This window comes from Gymnodraco acuticeps, unplaced genomic scaffold (assembly GCF_902827175.1).
Source record: "Gymnodraco acuticeps unplaced genomic scaffold, fGymAcu1.1, whole genome shotgun sequence".
NCBI lineage: Eukaryota > Metazoa > Chordata > Actinopteri > Perciformes > Bathydraconidae > Gymnodraco > Gymnodraco acuticeps.
The window spans coordinates 1,261,645-1,281,077 of record NW_022989810.1 but is presented as its reverse complement, the minus strand read 5'-3'; the positions used below and the strand labels follow the sequence as shown (position 1 = coordinate 1,281,077).

The following is a 19,433-nucleotide window of genomic DNA, read 5'->3' as shown; positions in this document are numbered from 1 at the left end:
GTTAGATAAATGCACGTTTTGTTCAGCCGGATAATATCCACATGTCTACCCTACTTTTATAATTTTCGAATCATAAATCTATTGATTAGATTAGATTTATGATAGACTTTTGAAACTACAAGAAGATAAGGAGGACTTTTACAAAAAAGTAATAGAGATTTTTGTCCAGAAGGATAGGCAAATGGACTTCATCTTCATGTCAAGGTAAGACTGCAATGTTATTGAAAATGGGATCTTACTAAGAGAGAACAATTCAATATTTAAATGATACAATTACATTTTTTGGGTAACCTTTTGTTGAACTGTCTGTTTAAAATTAATTAAGCTTTTGAAAATATTATATTTTTGATTTAGGTCAAAATATAATATTTGTAAACCTGAAGAGTCAGTGCCAGTGCCTCACCAGCCATGAACCTCACTGCAGAAGCTTATATATAGACATCTACTTTTTTTGTGCCCCACCACTTTTGTACATATAAAAACGCCACTGTATATGGCGCTGGCTAAGATAAGATAACTTTAACAAGATGCCTGTGTGCTTAGTACCAGGTCGTTATCATACCAGCACTGGGTCTTGCTCATTCTTTCGCTTCCCGTCTGATGAAAGGACCAGGAGTGAGATCAAGTTAGCTGCCTAGCTAGTAGCTAGCACGTTAGTTAGCATTACAGCCTTGTAATTGTTATTAGCCTTAATATGAAGTAACATTAAGTAACCCAAAAATGTTAAACAGTAAGAGTAGTAGTCATATTTCGTGAACCCTTTGAAAAGTACTGTCACCGGTGTGATCATTCTATAATACACAATTTAAGCCTGGGGGAGAAATGCTAACGCTAGCATCGACGATCGCCGATCTTTTCTACTTCATGCTATCGGCACAAATGGTTGACATTACACATTAAAAAGACCAGGCCGTTCAGAGAGAATCAAAGGAAGGCAGGCAGGCAGCTTTGCATGACATTCTTCTGGACGTGTTTCATTGTGGTGATAGTGAGGGTAGTCAATCGTTTTGTTGACAAGACAGTAGTGACGGCCATCTTGGTGACGTGTGTTGTTCTGCGAGACCAGAGATGTAGTTAATTGAGGCGGAAGTAGATGGGCGTGACTTCACCACGTAATTACATACACGCTATATCGCCCCCCTTGACGAGTAGCATGAAGCTGCAGCGTCGGAGACAGCAGTTACAGGACCGCACTTGTAGAACCGCACACACAGGTCCGACGGAGCACGTGACGGAGCACGTTCACATGAACGCTTGAAGCCCCTCAATGCAGTGCGCAATCTAACCCTTCCCTTCCCTTCCCCCCATCCTAACCCTAACCACTCCCTACCTTTTTACCTAATCCTAATCTTCCTTCCTCCCTCCCTCCCAAACCTAAACCTCAATGTTTCAATGTTGATTTGACGTAATTTAAATTAAATACAAGGTTTTAATTTAAAGCAGTTTTATTCTGAAAAACCCGGAAGTTCACACTAACTATTAACTTAACACTTTTATTCTGAAGATTCTTCATTTCCGTTTAGCATTAGCATGTGGCTAACGTTTTGAAAACCGTGAATTGAAGGTGAAATGACATGTGATGTTGTACACTAAACACACTGGGATTAACACTCATTTATTGACGCTGGAATAACATTTTATCAGAATTATTTATATATATATTAATAATATAAGATATAATATGTTACTTTATATTGTAACGTTCCCAAGATGAGTCGGAGATAGGCTTGTAGTTATTAGGCTTTAATAACTAGTATTTGAAGACAGATGATAACAGGTCAAGTACACTTCGTGGGTTCTACCGCACACTCCACTCACACTAACTTCTACACATACCCATATATATAGCACTGTCTACGTCACAACTCCCCGCCCTCCCCCGTCCGCTCCACCAACCACAGGCCCGCACCTCAGCCACCGTGCAGCCACGGTGCAGCTCTATGATTGGCAGAGAGACGGGGGATGCCTAAGTGACACCCTGAGTAGCCTATCAGGATTGCTACACTACCCCCCCACTACAAAGTTCCTCGCCCACGAGGAACAAATAAAACTCAGCACAAACACTACCCCCATCCTCTCCAGTATTCTGCAGGGACCAACCCACTGACTGTCCAGTTTTGGGCACCGGCCTTTCTTCCGTTGTGGGCTGTAGACCCAGACCAGCTCCCCGGCCCGGAAATGCTGCCCTCTTGTCCTGGTGTCATAGTTCCGCTTCTGTCCACCTCGTCCAGTCTCAGCTCCATCTCCTTCAGTTCGCCTCCGAGTCTGAACCTCACAGAGTCCAGGGTCTGCTCCACCTCTGCCTTCATCGAGGCCTCTCTGTGTTGGGCGTTCTGCTCCATGATACTCCTCTCCGCTATAGCTACGCTTGCCTGCTTCTGGGACTCATCCAGCTGAGGTTTACAGGTATCCAACTCTGCTTCTGTCCTTTTCAGGTCTTCTAGAGTTTTCAAAGTCTCCAGTTGGGATTGTCCTAGCTTATTCTGGAGCTCGTTGTAACCTTGCTGCAGCGCCTTAGCGTCTCTACCCATCTCGCTGATCCTCTCCTGGTACTTGATGCAGTCCCTCTGCAGCTGCTTCTCCCTCAGCAGCTCCTCCTGCTTACCAGACTCTGCTTCTGCTCTCTCTCTCTATGCTTGCCTCATGTCCTCCTCCAGCCTGGCGGCCCGGTCGCTCTTGCTCTGCGCCTCAGCCTCCAACTCGGCCCGCTCCCTCGCCAACCGCTCCACCTCCCGCTGCAGCTCGGCCAAGTGCTCCCGGTTGTCCGCCGCCTCCTGCTGGTAGTCTGCGATGCTGCCATTGAGCTGGGACAGCTGGTTCGTCAGACGCTCCTCCAGGTTGTCCTTCTCGGCTTCCAGGCTCCTGAGCAGCTCTTTGAACTGCGCCTCCCTCTTGGCACCCTCCTCCACCAGGCTCCTTTCTCTCTCTTTGCCCTCTTGGAGGCACTTCTCCAGAGAGGCCACAAGGCTCTCCTTCTCTTTACTCTCCTGGAGATCTCGCTCAAGAGAGGCCAGCTCCGCTTTGAGTCTAGCCTCCTGTTGCTGCCGCAGTTCCCTCTCTGCATTGACAGCTGCTTCCATCTCCCTCATTTTCTCCTCTAATAAAACTTGAACACTTTCAGTCATTTCGGTAACCCATACCGGCTTCTCCTCCACTCTGCAGCTCCTCACAGCCGGTGGTACCGGCCTTCCGTTGCTCCTCGCCGCTACACTCCACACAATCTCTCTCTCTACAGCCATCTCCAAGGCCGCCTGCAAGGACTGTGGATGCTGCAGCTGTACCCCAACCCTCAAGTCCGCAGGGAGGAGAGCCCTGATGAATTGATCACGTGCCAGCTCACTCTGCACTCCGGGTGGCATGTGTGCATATGCCCGCCGCGTCAGGCTCTCCACGTCGTTAGCCAACGCATGCAGCATCTCTCCAGACTTCCTACAGCGGTTACTCAATTCGTTCCGGAGCAGCTCTGGCGGGAAACACTGTCCAAACCGCCTCTTCAAAGCCCCCGCTAACGCTTCATAGCTATGTCGGTCCTCAAGGCTAAGTAGTAGCAGACATGAAAGAGCCTCTTCTGTGAGGCACAAAGCTAGCTGTAGTGCTTTAGTCTCTACTGACCACCCCCCGGCATGAGCAAGCAGTTCAAATTGGGCATGGAAAGCCTCCCAGTCTGCCTTACCCGAGAATTTGGGTGTTTTCACTGACCCGGCGGCGGCTGCTGCGGGTTGATGGGCGCCGCCATTGTTGTTTGCCTCCAGCTTGGAAATGGCACGAACTGCCGCAGAAGACGGAGACATTCCCGTGTCTCTAGCCATCCTCACCGCCGACTCTCTCAGGCGCTCTCTCACCTCCCGTGCACTCATGAACTCCTCTCTCATGTCCTTCGACCACCCGCATGCTCCATCTTCCTCTTCATCACTACTGTGTTCCTGCTTCACTCCCATCTTGCTGAACTTATCCATCCCCGCTAGCTTACCGGCTAGCTCCGTGACGCAGTTACGACTCTCGTCCGGATAGACGTCCCTTGTTCGAAAAGTTCACTTCTGACACCAATGTAACGTTCCTCAAGATGAGTCGGAGACAGGCTTGTAGTTATTAGGCTTTAATAACTAGTAGTTGAAGACAGATGATAACAGGTCAAGTATACTTCGTGGGTTCTACCGCACACTCCACTCACACTAACTTCTACACATACCCATATATATAGCACTGTCTACATCACAACTCCCCGCCCTCCCCCGTCCGCTCCACCAACCACAGGCACCATCACGGTGCAGCTCTATGATTGGCAGAGAGACGGGGGATGCCTAAGTGACACCCTGAGTAGCCTATCAGGATCGCTACAATATTCGGCACTGACTTTCAGAGTCAGATTTACAAATATTATATTCTGACCTTAATCGAAATATTCGGTTATTTTCAAAAGCTTTTTTGGTCTGATGTTTCGATTCATTTTAAACAGACCGTACAACAAAAGGATACCCACAATCTAAATATTGGATTGTTCTTTCTTAGTAAGAACCAATTTTCATTACCAATGTGGTCTTACCTTGACTTGAAGATGAAGTCCATGCTATCCTTCTGGACAACAATCTCTATTACTTTTTTGTAAAAGTCCTCCTTATCTTCCTCTAGTTTCAAAAGTCTAGTTTGTTGTTCTATACCGTCTCTGCGTAGAATAACAGTAGCAACAAGGACCTGTGGGCTCACGTGCGCCCCCTTCAGTGCGGCAGAGGTTATGGCTGCCTCCCCTGGTGCTTTTTTCATTGCCGTTGTACGGCGAGCCTAAATATCATATATACGTGAAATAAGTTATTTATGGATGGCGAGGATAAATGTAATAAAGGGATCTACAAACATTACATTGGTGACCTACAGTGAGATGGTAACAGGCATGCGCTTAGTGCCCGCTTTCCAGCCAGTTTCTGTGAGGTGACGCATTTTGAGGTGAGGCAGAGCTCATCTGTGCCTCACCTTACCACACACAGTAACTGGCTTGAACGCGCTCACAAAATAAGTGCCCGCGCTAAATTAGTGCCCGCGCTCCAGCAAGTTACTGTGGGCTTACGAGAGGCGAGCTCGTCCCTGCCTCACTCCTCATCGCTCCCATGTAGTTGTAGCTCGGCAAATTTGCTGATTTTGACTATAAAAAGCGATTGGAATCATACAGAAATCACACTTACAACACAGATCAGTGGAGACATTTTATTATTATTACTATTTAGTTTTTCTTTAGTTGTTTTTCCGTTACATTGTAGTATGGCCAGTCTATGAGTATGACATGTGAGGCTCTGCCTCCCCTGACTGCACGTCTCTGCAGTCTATGGGTAAGTACACAACACGCAAAACAACTAGGGTCGTGGGAGTGCGGTCCTGAGAGTGCGGTCCTGAGAGTGCAGCCTCCGACGCTGCAGCTTCATACTATTGCCCTTGACAGTGAAACGCCACGCGTGAGGTTTAGATTATTTCTGTCTCAATCCAAATTGAACTTTATGAAATAAAAAGGCACATTTGTCTTGTAGTAAATAAAAAGGGCGACCTGTAGCCAATCCTGCAACTTCCCCACAGGTGAAAGAGTTGACATGCTGAAAACCCAACCCCTGCAGGGGGGTCTGGGGGGATTGTCCCCCAGGAGATTTTTTGAAATACTAACATAAAATACACATTCTGGTACTCTCTTGAGAAGAAAAATAAATACATCTATTACTACCCTAACAACAACAACGCGTGGAAGAAGCTGGTGCAGGTCTTTCTTCATGCCCCCCCCCCCGTGCTGGCCCCTCAGAGGAAGTGGGGAAACACCACACCACTCTGTCTCAATGATCCACACTGTTAATATGAGGAAAATAATGTTTTAGGAAATGAAAAATATGAAGTTAACAAATAAAACACAGCTCAGGGGCAGTTATGGACGGTAGGTTTTCCTACAACGTTAACTCAGCCACCATTGATTTTCATATCAAATTAGCGTGTTAATAAAATAAGCTATCATGGCTTATACTTGCATATCTAAACAGAATCATGAAAGCCTGTTGGTAGAGTCAGGCACACAACTACGTTTGAGTGTGTGCGCCGATGTCTGAACGCTCACTCACTGCTAGCTATGTAGCTAACTGTTACGGCCCGTCCACACAGCGGCGTGCGTTGACGCTTCACCAGCATTCACTTTGAATGGGGGTGACGTCACTTTTCGCCGAACTACATTGTGGGAAGCGACGCGGAGCGTTGCTCGCGTTGCTCGCTGCAAAAGTTGAGCAATGTTCAACTTTTGAAGCCTCGGCAGAAGCGTCAGCCAATCGAATCATATGCCAGTACAAGCTCTAGCCAATCAAACCGCTGCTTGTGTGTAAGGGGATTCATGTGATTGGTTGTTGGTCGAGTTTCACGGAGCGTCCACACTACAGCTTCAAAAAAAGCTTGGAGCTGGGCGTGTCTGAAGCTTGGGGATGTTATTCAAGCAACACGACCAACAACCAATCACATGAATCTCCCGCCCCCGACATACAAAGCAAAAACCCCCGGGGATTTTATGGGAGCAATATATATATAAACTCCCCAAACAGGCGAAAACCTACCAGTTTCACCCACTGTCTCTGCCACCTCCCTCCATGCCTGGTTCCTCCGGTTTGTATCCCGGTAGGTGAAGAGGGTCTGGTCATACAAAACCGGGTGATTTGCTACGGCGATAATTAGTTTCTCCTCCATCTTTTTTTGAAATATAGAAATGAACGGCGGGATATCTCTCCCAGCTTAGACGCGGTTTGATTGGCTACGGCTTGATCTGTCAGATTTTCCAAAACGGGATTTGATTGGCTGGCGCTGGCTACTCCGGTGTCTCCGGCGTCAGAAGTTGAACATGATGCCGGAGACCGCGGAGACGGACCGCTATGCTACCCACAATTCAGTTCGGCGAAAAAAAGCGGCAACGTGACGTCACCCCATTCAAAGTGAATGGGCAGATTGAAGCTGTCGACGCTGTCGACGCTGTAGTGTGGACGGGCCGTCAGACACGCCCGCCGGCAAGCTTCAACGCACGCCGCTGTGTGGACGGGCCGTTAGGCTACTTAGCTTGCATTGTTATGGATCTAAAGGTAGCAAAAGCTACATTTCATAGCACAGCTTTACTTCTCACTTAACACAAAAAAGAAACAGACCGTATAGTTCAGCACAAACAACACAAATGATCAATACTTACATATATTTTCACTTGTAGTATGTATTACAATAATTGAAATGCTGGTTCTTCTGGGGGTGTTCTGTGGTTCTATCTCAGCTACCGCACCGCAGCTGCCTGCACTGTACAATCGTTGGAGGACTGGGCTGTCACTCAAAAACAGAGTAGCCAATGAGGACGCACCCCTTAAAGTCCCGCCCACCTGGGAGGTTTGTGTCAGAATCTCAAACAAAAAGTGAAAGAGCGCAGCGGAGAGTGCTGCAGCGAGAGCAAAAGTCTGATCATTGAGAAAGAAGAAACAATAACTGCAAACAAAAACCTATGTTAAAACAAAGAAAAAAGACTTTCGCTGTAGCGCCCAGTACATTAATGGGAAACCCTAAATGTTTGAGCACCCTCTATGAAACGTCAAGCTACCCCACAGCACCCCCAAAAGAAATCTCTGGCGCCGCCACTGAGCCTGACTATTTGTGTTGGGGGGGGCCCGACTTTTTTTTTTTCTCCAAAGGGGGTGCCTGACAGAAAAAGTTTGAGAACCACTGTAGGGCATTGCGTTCCAAGAATGCAGGGTTGTTGGTTGTTCCTAGAGTCTCTAAAAGTACAATGGGAGCCAGAGCCTTTTCTTATCAAGCTCCACATTTGTGGAATCAGCTTCCAGTTTGTGTTCGGGCGGCAGACACCCTATCCGTCTTTAAGAGTACGCTTAAGACCTTCCTTTTTGATAAAGCTTATAGTTAGGGCTGATTAGATTCAGCCCCTAGTTTTGCTACTATAGGCTTAGTTTGTCGGGGGACACCTTACTTCTTCCTTCTCTCTGTCTGTACCTGTGTGCTCTCATGTTCCGAAAAACCCAGTTTCCCCCAAATTTATTTTTGGTGTCTATCTACGCTGGGATCCTGAGTCGTGGCTGATCCTGTTGCTGTGGTCCTAGATCATGAGTCCTGGATGGATATCCTCGTGGATTCATCTTTTTATTACAAACACATGCATTTCCAAACATTTGGACTACCTATGTTGTAAATGTATTATCTTTTCAATCAACGGCATCTATTGCACGTCTGTCCGTCCTGGGAGAGGGATCCCTCCTCTGTTGCTCTCCCTGAGGTTTCTCCCATTTTTCCCTTTAAACTGTGGGTTTTCTCTAGAAGTTTTTCCTTGTACGAGGTGAGGGTCTAAGGACAGAGGGTGCATGTCGTATTGTCATACTGTTATTCTGTACAAACTGTGAAGTCCACTGAGACAAATGTAACATTTGTGATATTGGGCTATATAAATAAACATTGATTGATTGACTGATTGAAACACATGAGCAGCACATACTACAGTTTCATTTCAGGGGTAAAAACTAGCGCTTACTCAGCCATCCCCCCTCAGATTTTATATGGGAAGTGTCCCATGCAGTGGATGTGACTAGCAGCATTTACAGTAGGCTACTGACAGCAGGGCAAGACTGTGTTATACACGCTGCACACACTCTACTGAACACACTCTGTTAGTTTGGTTCAGTTGAGGTCGATGAGGTCGTTTTTCAGCCAGTTGTTTACAAAGATTGTACAAGTTAATCCACCAAATATATTTATATAATTATACTGCAAAACTCTGTATAACAAGGATGGCACACTAACCTCGCTTTATCAGATCCTAACCTTTTGTAGCATTAATACAAACACGTATTTCCAACCATGAAACATTTGTAAAGTGTATTATTATATCCTGTATTGTTTACATTACCCAGCAATTTCCTCTTTTCTTGCCTATTAAAATCATGGCATGTTCTCTGTAGCAGTTTACTATATGTCTCTGCATTTGTTTAAACATTCCAACCTGTGGTATGAACACGTTTCCTCTTATGACTGGTGCTGACTGTTTACTCTGTTCATTTGTAAACTATACGCTCCGATTCTAGTCTCATGTCAGATCTAGGACTCCATCTGTATTTCCAAATGAACCGATGAAGACTAGTAGAACCAAACCCTGCTACAACCCAATGGTCTGTTGTCAACTGTTGGGACAGACGAGTTGAAACTTGAATAATCCCTGGGGCTCATCCTCTGCTGAAGGTAACATTGTTGCACCATGTAGGGTCTAATAGTATTTAATTGATGTTTAGCTTAATGGTTGGCTCCAGTTGTGATTGTCTGTCTCTTGTGTCAGACCTATGATTGGCTATGACATACATCAAGGCCTCAATCTTAAAGTTGTATGCAGAAGTGTCATACGTCATTATCTTTCTTCTCTTTTGGTGAATTGCACTTGTGAAACTCAATAAAGTTTGTTGAAAAAAAATCCATGGATTCCGCCTGTGGGCTGCAGACCAGAACAATGGATACGATCAGTGTGTGATATGAAACTGGTGAAGAATTCCTAAATAAAGCAGAAATACGTACAGTTATAGCGCCAACGTGTATGTTGGGCACGTTTTTAAAAGTTAAACGATGTTTGACGGGTTTGAAACAGCTAAAGAAGTGTTAGTTATATTGTCAGACCAAAGAGTCCGAATCCCGATATGATCGATGAGCAACACGCAGCAGCAGTTAGCCTGTTAGCCTCCATGGTTAGCCTCAGATGAGAAAAGTGGGATGTTCTGTCTAACCTCAAGATAACGTGAAAATGACGGACTACGCAGAAGAGCAAAGGAATGAACTGGAAGCTATAGAGTCTATATACCCAGACTCTTACACAGGTTTGACTTTAATTCATGAAACATTAAACAGAGAAGCGATAGACAGCCGAGTTAGCTGCTAGTCTAGCAATGACTCACGACATAATTGACTGAAACATACATCCAACAAATGTAGCTAACTATTTCTGGGGCACAAAGTGGTACAACGTTATATGTATTGTTGTTGTAACGGTACTGCAGCTATATGCCAGACATGCTGCAGTGAATGACAAGCTGAGAACATGACTATGGACAGTGAGGTGGCGCTTCTGCGAACTACATTCAGTTGTAGTAACTCTAACCTGTTTAATGCATATATGTATAGATATGGTCACTACTTCAACATTTTAGATAACGACCTATATAACGCTATACTTTCCTTATTTCGTTTTTGCTATTTTCTAATTACCTGAAATGGTTACTAATGAGTGCAATTGATTAAACGGAATCAACACTTCACATCAAATATATAAATATGATAAGATTATAAAATACAAAGTATTGTTAAATATTAAACCAGTAGATCCCTACCTCTTTGTTAACACATTACATTTCCTATTCAAGTGATACAATGATAATACTAACATATTTTGTCACATTATACTTTTTGGTATATCTATTTTTTCATGTAAATCTATATTTTAACGTTATAATAGTTTGGGTTTTTATTAATAGTTTTATTTTGTGGTCATTGTCTTACAATCTATTGTGTTATGTTCACATTTCGCACCCTTTGGTAATGTTCGGGTCAAATTGACCCGGGACATCTTCCAGGGTTTAAAAAAAATACAGAACTAAATTCAACATGCACAATTCCTTAATTTATGTTAAAAAAAAATACACTGTAATAAAAACTAGGTTTACATTTTGCTCATCCTTTTCTAGGACAAATGTAAATGAAACATTTTTTCATTAATGTTTAATATTTGTAATGCTGTGGGGGTCTTCCAGCAGCTGGCTCTGAGTCAAGTTCATCTTCCAATTCTCTGTCAAATTCTGAGTTTACCTCCACATTATCCTGATCTTCAGAAATGTCTTCCTGTTCCACTTCACCGTGTTCCTCTAATGCATTCCACTCACTCTCATCCATTATTAGCTCCAAGGCTCTGAGCAGAATATCTTTTGGCCATTTTGCTGGTAGATAATTGTAGTTCTGCACTACACTGTTACTACACTGAGGTTATGTCTCTGTTTAGTCCCTCCTCCGGCGTGCAGTTGCGAGGGGGACAGTGCGAGAAAATGTAAAATGTTTATACATTTCTGGAAGATCTAAAATGTTTATAATGTTCTAGGATAGTTTTGTGTACACACTACAAAGGGTAAAGATCAAACAGCTTCTCTATGCATACCATTTTGTGTGTGTGTGTGTCTTTAGTTTGTGTGTGTGTGTGTGTGTCTTTAGTGTGTGTCTTTAGTTTGTGTGTGTGTGTGTGTGTGTGTGTGTCTTTAGTGTGTGTCTTTAGTTTGTGTGTTTCTGTGTGTGTTTCTCTGTCTGTCTGTCCTGGTATTGTATCCGGGTCAGATTGACCCGAACCTCTTATGAAGGACATAAATGCGGGTGGGCAAAAAAAATTCCACAAGTCCTTCACAATAAATAAGTCCGGGCCATTGAGTTTCAGGTTGGACGAAAATATCCTTATATCTTTTTTTATTCATTGAAAATGGAAATCGGGTCAATTTGACCCGACCACCACACAAGGGTTAAGTGTTTATGTATGCACCATAGGCAAATTCCTCCTATGTGAACATCTACCTGGCAAGAAACCTGTTTCTGATTAATTTACTTCTCAGATGGTTCAATTTCATTATTTCTTAATGCTCAAAGATGTATAATTATCCAATATTTACCCGTAAAAAATAACATTAGAAAAATTAAAACACATTCAGAATTCAGATTTTGTTGTACTTTTTTCCCAGTGACCATTTTACTACCACTATGATTCTCTGTATCTTCGGACTCCTTTAAGTGGCTCCAAGGTTTGGAACAATGAAAAGACTGAATACATTGAAAACGACCCCCTCCACCAGCTGCACAAACATAATGCCACTCTGTAAAACTGATGCAGCAGTATGTAATAAGGCATCAAAACATGTTGTAATGACACTCCTTCAAGCATTATGTTTTAAGACAGATTGCTCTCTGCTGTCAGATTAGGAATTATCACATGGTGTGTTAAATTAAACCTCTTTATTGAATAGCATCTGATACTAATACATGTGTGTTTGTAGTTCTTTCAGAGAAGCCTATCAGCTTCACCATCAATGTAACGTCAGATGCAGCGGAAAACGGTGAAAGTGAGTAAATGTCTTCGTCTATGGTTGCAAATTGTTATCCATTCCACACGTGTGTTTAACACTGTTAGGAAATCTCACCTTGTGCACAATGAAATTAAGCGATATTGAATGAAATAGCATATCAAAGTGGACTTGAGTTGTGCAAGCTATATCGTAAACACCCTATTAAATGTGAGTTTGAAAGTTGAAATGAAGCCAACTTTAATAAAATGAGCCGTCTGTTTTGTTCTTGCAGCCGTGGAAGCAACATTAAAGTTCACATATGTAGAGAAATATCCAGATGAGCCCCCGTTGTGGGAGATCCACGACCAGGAGAACCTGGAGGACAGCGACATGGGAGAGATCTTCACCTTACTGCAGCAGCAGGTCAGTCCATATCTACTTCATTTATATCAGTTTGTTCCATATAATTAAAGGATCCATACCTCAAATATAGTAGTTGATGACAATACCAGTAAAACAAATTAATTACCATGGTAAACAAAAACTAAAAGAAACACTTTGCTGCTGTCAATCAAACACCAACACGCCCACCAGCTGAAAAATAAAATTAGAATTAGTCATATTTCAAGGGCTGCAACGACATATTGACTTTATCGATTAGATCCAGGTGCATTTTTTACATTTATGTTCCGTTCCGGAGATGGATGCAGCCGGGCGCCAGGAGGATTTCACTGTGAGGGCTGTTAAATCTATTTCAGAAAATAAATTAAATTGATTTAACAGTGGAATAGCCTCAGACATGCTAAATAATAACAACAGATGCTACACTCAGATAGCATGACTAAAACTAATTTTAACCATCTCGGGCTGGACTGCACATTCATAAAGCCTGCATTAAGCAACACCATAAGAGCACAGTTCAAAGTATATACATGCTCTTACAGTAGTCCTCTGTACAGAAAACTTTAGTTCCCCACAGCAGACACACATTAATAACAACCGCTGGCTAGTCGTAAATACGTTGGATAGTGTAAGTGCAGTGGGATTCTCTTGAAACCCGGTCGCCTTTTCTTTAGTCCTTTTGAATTCTCCTATCCACTATTCCTTAACCCCATGAACTTCACACAGAGGTCCAGGAATCGTGGTTAGGAAAAGACGATAGGAGCTGATTTTTGGACAATTCCACTGCAACCCTAGTCAACACCATTCAATATACATGCAAATTACAAGTGTGGTCTACACATGTTTGTTGAGCGTGTGTTCTCTTGCGCCACATGGTGGACACGAGAGAGGGTTCAAGATGTGTAATTTGTCAAATTCTGCGTATCACACTCCATGCAAAAATAATGTCCAGGGTTGCAGTCGAATTGTCCAAAAATCAGCTCCTATCGTCTATTCCTATCCACTATTCCTTGACCTCTGTGTGAAATGTCACGGGGTTAAGGGATAGTGGATAGGAGAATTCAAAAGGACTTAGGAGAAGAGACCGCGGTACTTTAGAGAATCCGAATGCACTTTCATTATCCGACGTGTTTATGATGCGCCAGCGGACGTCATGAATGTGCGTCTGCTGCTGTGGGGAAACTATGGAAACTACAGTTTTCTATACAGCGGACTACAACATGGATGTTCAATAAGAAGGAGGGACTACTGTAAACTCATCTAGAGACTCTGCACCGTGCTCTGATGCTGTTGCTTTGTGCTTTATGAACGTGGACAACAGAGAAACATATTCTTCATGACCAAAGTTGGAATTGAAATAAAAAAGGAAAGTGAAACTTAGGCTTCACAGTATTAATTCACATGAATTCCAATACGTATGATTGTATGAAAAGTGTTGAACGTTCAAAACAAAGCACTTTGGCAAGTTACCACATAAGTTGTCAAATGCTTAAATAAGCACCGTAACTATCATGATATCATTTCTCGGTCATAATCGGTTGTTTCCGTAAACGGCCGAATGTTGTGTCACGGTAAATGCTGCGGCTGCAAGGCATTGTGGGGCAGCATTTTCTCCTCTCCTTTCGTCAAGGGAGGTCCAGTGGTTCCTAAGCTAAAGGAGCGGGCCCGGCGCCACGAGGGGGCAAAAGGGGGCATTGCCCCCTCAGTTGTATTCTTTGCCCTCACTTTGAGCATCATTCATCCATCAAAAAGTACAATAAATGTCATAATTATTAAATAACTTTAAATAATTATTTTCCCCAATACACGTTACTATGTTTAGATCAGATATGTGGGCAGGCAGTCAAGCAACGTGTAAAAAAGCCTCAACCCCAAGTGAGCTTGTAGTCTTAATGTTAGCGTGTGTGCTTAGCTGTATACACAGTCGGATGGGTGACCAAAACGTCCCCGTTTTCTGGGCAGTCCCCATTTTCGGTGGCTGGTACCCGGTTGAAACTCCCGAAAATGTTCCCGTTTTTGAACGTGCGGTAAAAAAAATAGAGCAAGGTGAAATCGAATGTTATATGTCAGTAAAAACAGAGTAACAGTGTTGTGCCTGTTTGTAGCGTTAGCGTATTTCTTCTTCTACTACTTCTTCTTCTTTTTTCTTTAATGGTGAATCGCTTCCACTTGGAGCATATATCGCCACCTACTGTTGATTTATTAAATGTTTATATTAAATCCTTGTCCTCAGACCAGTGTTTTTGAGGAACTTGAAGATCAGCTTGTTTACTTCATTTCTTGATTTACTTTCGTATATTGAATTGAAATCCATGTCCTTGATGTTATGTTGTTCCAGTGCAGTTTTCAGAATGAGTCTTTGTTATAATCCGGGCAGCTAAAAAATACATGATGTAATTTTTCTCCCCAATTTTCGGCGCCCCCGATGGGTTGATGCGCCCTTAGCATTCGCCTATACTGCCTATGCCAAGGGCCGGCCCTGGTGAAAACAATATGACATCAACAAAAAATAAGACAACTACAGATAGCACCACACATGATGGTTACTTGTTATTATTTAGGGCTGCCTGTATGGATCCGGTTTTTGCCAAAGCGAGCCCTTTTACTAGAATAATAATATGTTATCAGGCCGTTGTGTCCTTGGGCAAGACACTTTACCCGCATTTGCTCCTGTGGGTAATGTCCGCAGTAATGACTCTTACATGTCTAATATGTGTAATGTGTACTTGTAAAGCGCTTTGAGCACCTGTAAAAGCGCTCTAATAACAAATGTAATGCATTATTATATCAACCGTATTGGTACAATGAGCGACATCTAGTGACGGATTTTGGAACATTGATTTGATTTTTCTCATGGCAGTTAGACTCTAGAGACAAACCAGGGGACTATATTTTTTATTTGTAATCTGTGTCTGTCCATTTGGTGTAGTATTTGATCCAATATGACATTTGGTTTATATATTAGTCACTTTCTTATGAAATGCCAGGTTTTAGGCCTTAATTTGAACATTCAATCCTGAAAATAAAAAATCAACCAGATTAATGTTTCTTTAATCCTGACCTGACTAGAGGTAAGTAAATCTGTATAGGAAGACGAGTTAAGGGATAGAGGAGAAAAGGTTATGGTAAAATTAAAATATAAATCTGTCAATTTATAAATTGAGGAAATCAATGTTAGTCTGTTAACCAAAGTGCAGCCATCTATCTATCAACTATCTACTATCTATTATTAAAGATCAGAGGAAAAGAACAGAACGAGAGGGGTAAATCCGGAATAAAAATAAAGAAGCAAAGAGATTGTAGAGCAGTGAGAAGGAAAAAAGCTTGGTGTGTCAATTAATTACAATCGCCCCCTCGGATTTTTTAACAGCCCCCTCAGTAATTTCATCCTGGAGCCGGGCCTGTAAAGGAGGTTATAAAGGAAGTTTGAAACCTCCTTTCCTATCATCTAGAGAATTTGAACGGCCCTTATGATGGCTGCCACTGAGGGACTTCCGGGTCATTTCACTCCGTTAGGAAGGTTCCTATAAAGCTAAACGGACTATTCGACCGCAGCCCAGGTCTCCAACGGTCAGGGCAAAGCACGGCTGCATCAAGCAGCATTCTGCTACTACTACCCCCATTGTGTTTGGAGTGCCAGGACCTGTTCATTGCTGCTTGCAGCTTTGATTTATTATTTTAAATGTATTAAATTATTTTTTGAATAAAGCCAAGATATCTGTTTAAAATGAATAGAGTTATTTTGGATCCTTTGGACAATAAATAAACTTTAATGTCACAAACTAGCGGCGCTCTGATGGTAAAAATGATAAACAGTTAACAAGGTTTCCCTACATTCGTTTTTTGGCTCTTGTCTGTTACCATGGACACGAGGACTAACAGTGTGTGTGGTTGCTCTACAGGCAGATGAAAACCTGGGCATGGTGATGATCTTCACGCTGGTCACGGCCGTTCAGGACAAACTCAACGAAATAGTGGATTTGATGAAAAACAGACGTGAGGAGGAGAAGCGACGGATAGATGAAGAGGAAGAGGAGGCAGAGAAGGTGGGAACATTTCACATACACGTGATAAGTTTTACATTAGATATACTTTATTGATCCCAAATTGGGAAATTGTTTAGTTATGGCAGCATGTTTACGAGGCATTTCACATGTAGGAATAGGAACAAATAAATATAAACTGTAAATATATACAAATCAACAGTAGTAATATAAGTATCTGAGGAATGCACAAAACTAAAATAAATAGAATACGTTTGAAAACCCTGTAATATTCCAAATCACTACCAAAATATATACACATAGGATACTATATACATTATAGAAGGATGCAATACGATCATTATTAAATATTGTGAGTCAAGTCGTTCAGTTAGATGTTCAGATCTGGTCTAAAGCCAGAGACTTTTCTGAGCTCTGAATCCACACTTTGGTTATTTTCCGCAGCAGTATTAAGAAGTTCAGTCTAGCATTTGAAGTTGAGTATAATGATAAATGTGTGTTTATCAGGTGGCCTTCCAGGGCACCGTAGTAACAATCGAGAACTTCCTGGCGTGGAGAGGCAGGTTTGAGCTGGAGATGGCCGAGCTGAGGAGTAAAAGACAGAAAGAAGAGGAGCAGGCGGGAAAAATCAAACTCTCTGGTAAACACTGAGTCTTTTACTCAACATTTCTCCATCAAGGCTCTATGAAATACTAAAGAAAATGTGTCCCTCCCCAGGTAAACAGCTGTTTGAGACAGACCACAACCTGGACACATCGGACATTCAGTTCCTTGAAGACAGTGAGTGTTTAAACTGATGTTGTTATCATTGTTGTTCAATTGAATCGGATGTGATTATATGGTCAAAACATGTTGGAGACTTGTGGGGCTATAGAGCCCTGAAAGAACGTCAAGAATATGATAAAGGGCCCTATCATACTTTTTGGAGCTTTCCCTTTCCTGTAGTGTGTTCTATAGGTTGTTGAGCATGTATATTGTCTGCAAAGGCTCAAATCCCAAAGTTACCTTCAGAGGGAGTTTCTCTCCCACACACTGTGACCTGGGGCCTCATTTATTCACGTGGGAAGGTTGCTTACGTAGTAGAAATCCAAAAAATAGGTACAGAAATGTTCCGACATTTTCCGATTCACCAAACATTGCGTACCGACGAGGAAAGTGCGTACAGCACTTCCTACGTCGGTTTCCCTTTATAAATCACAATCGACTCGAAATGCGGTGCAGCTTTTGCGGGCTTCACGTAACGCCCATATTAGCCTATAAATAGTCAAAGAAACGCCCATTCATTCATTCTGACTGACTGCATGAAGAAGATTGCAGGAAATGACGACAGAACAGCTAAAAAAGACATCTCACACCGTGTCAGATTTTGGTTATTTTGGGGAGGTGGAGATAAATCATATTGTTTGGTGGATGCAGTTTGAACCAGAGTAGCAGCATGGAGGTCGGATCGTCACCAAAATAAATAAATAAATGGCCCGAAAAAGGTTAATGACAAAAACAATACACATAGCCTTCCTCAGGCAGTGTGTTTGTACCGGGGACAGGAGACCCCCCCTTGATGAGAGACTGTAAGACATGATCGGGGAATCCCTCCGGAGTGGAGTCATGACGACTGGATCTGAATTATGTTTTTGTATTTGGTGGTTTGTGTCCCAGCTGTCGATCAGCTGTGCGCAGCGTCTCCACTGCAGCCTGTGCATCTCAACCCCCCCCCCCCGCAGCAACCCTATATCCAGTTAAAGGAAATACAACCAATGTGTTGTGTTATATTAGCTGTACAATTGACCACATATGGTGTTCTTAGCTTCCATACCTCCTGTGTTTTACGAGCGACTTATCAAGTCTTAGCAAACGGCATAAAACACGATTAAACGTGATAGTATATAAAACCATGCTCGTATCACAACCTATAGAAATGCAACACGGCGTCAGTTTAGACGTAATTCTGTCCTCCTGCTTACCGCATCATTTATGAGAAAACATTTCATAACATTAACACAACATATTCGAGGTGGTTTTAAATAACATATCCGTATTTATTTATTTCTCCAAGTTATATTTTTGTGTGCACTGAGGAGTCGCAAACAGGCGTTTGTTTAATCATTTTAAGATTGGCTTTAATCAATGTTTGAAAATGAATTCTTCCTATATGATAAATGAGAGGTAACATTTTATTTATGGTATTATTTCCACATATTTCTCTCCATTCTTCCTTCTGCCAACGGTGTTGCAGTTTCTCGTCTCTCCCGTTGTTGTGCTTAGTGCGTACGCATGGGTTAGAGTTTGCGTGGAGGACCGCACGTTTTCCCGTCAAGTTAGTATTTTATAAATCGCAAACATTGCGTAGAAACTGGCGTACGCTATTTTTTGAGCGTATATCGCTTTATAAATGAGGCCCTGAACATTTAAGCATTTACACATGTCACAGTAGAGGCACAAATATGAACATGAAAATTAGCATTCATTAATTAATAACGCTAATCTTTAATGTTCTATTCAAACTCAAACCTGCTCCCTCCCTCTGCAGCCGGAAACAACGTGGAGGTGGATGAGTCCCTATTCCAGGACATCGAGGACTTGGACCTGGATGAGGACGACCCGGACTTTGACCCTTTAGCCATGGGGAGTGACGAGGACTAAAGCAGGAGAGGACAGACTGACGGTCAGAACAGACTGCTCCTCGGGAATATGATCTGACAGGAATATGATCTGATGTGTCTAACATCACAATTACCTTTCAAAGACTCTAACAGCAGCTGCAGAGGAATTCCTCAGAAACAGAAACGCATACATTTTTCATTTCTATGCCCCAACAATAAAATTGACAAAATAAACCTGTGTCCTGGCTCTGTTTGACCCTGCCGATGGCACTAAAGCATTCCGCCTGCCCTGGGGAGGCAAGAATATATCAGTATACTTCATTAGCATGATAATTTAAAAAAGAGGTGGATAAATACAG

At 42.8% G+C, this 19,433-nt stretch overlaps 1 protein-coding gene across 1 annotated transcript; it reads left to right on the top strand.

The window, feature by feature from the left end:
• Window positions 1-9,587: 9,587 nt before the first annotated feature.
• Window positions 9,588-19,308, top strand: rwdd1 (RWD domain containing 1). The gene is made up of 7 exons (XM_034227803.1): window positions 9,588-9,851; window positions 12,060-12,125; window positions 12,361-12,491; window positions 16,373-16,516; window positions 16,982-17,114; window positions 17,192-17,254; window positions 19,002-19,308. The coding sequence occupies exons 1-7, from the start codon at window positions 9,779-9,781 to the stop codon at window positions 19,112-19,114; spliced, it is 723 nt and encodes a 240-aa protein (XP_034083694.1). The 5' UTR covers window positions 9,588-9,778; the 3' UTR covers window positions 19,115-19,308.
• Window positions 19,309-19,433: the final 125 nt, after the last annotated feature.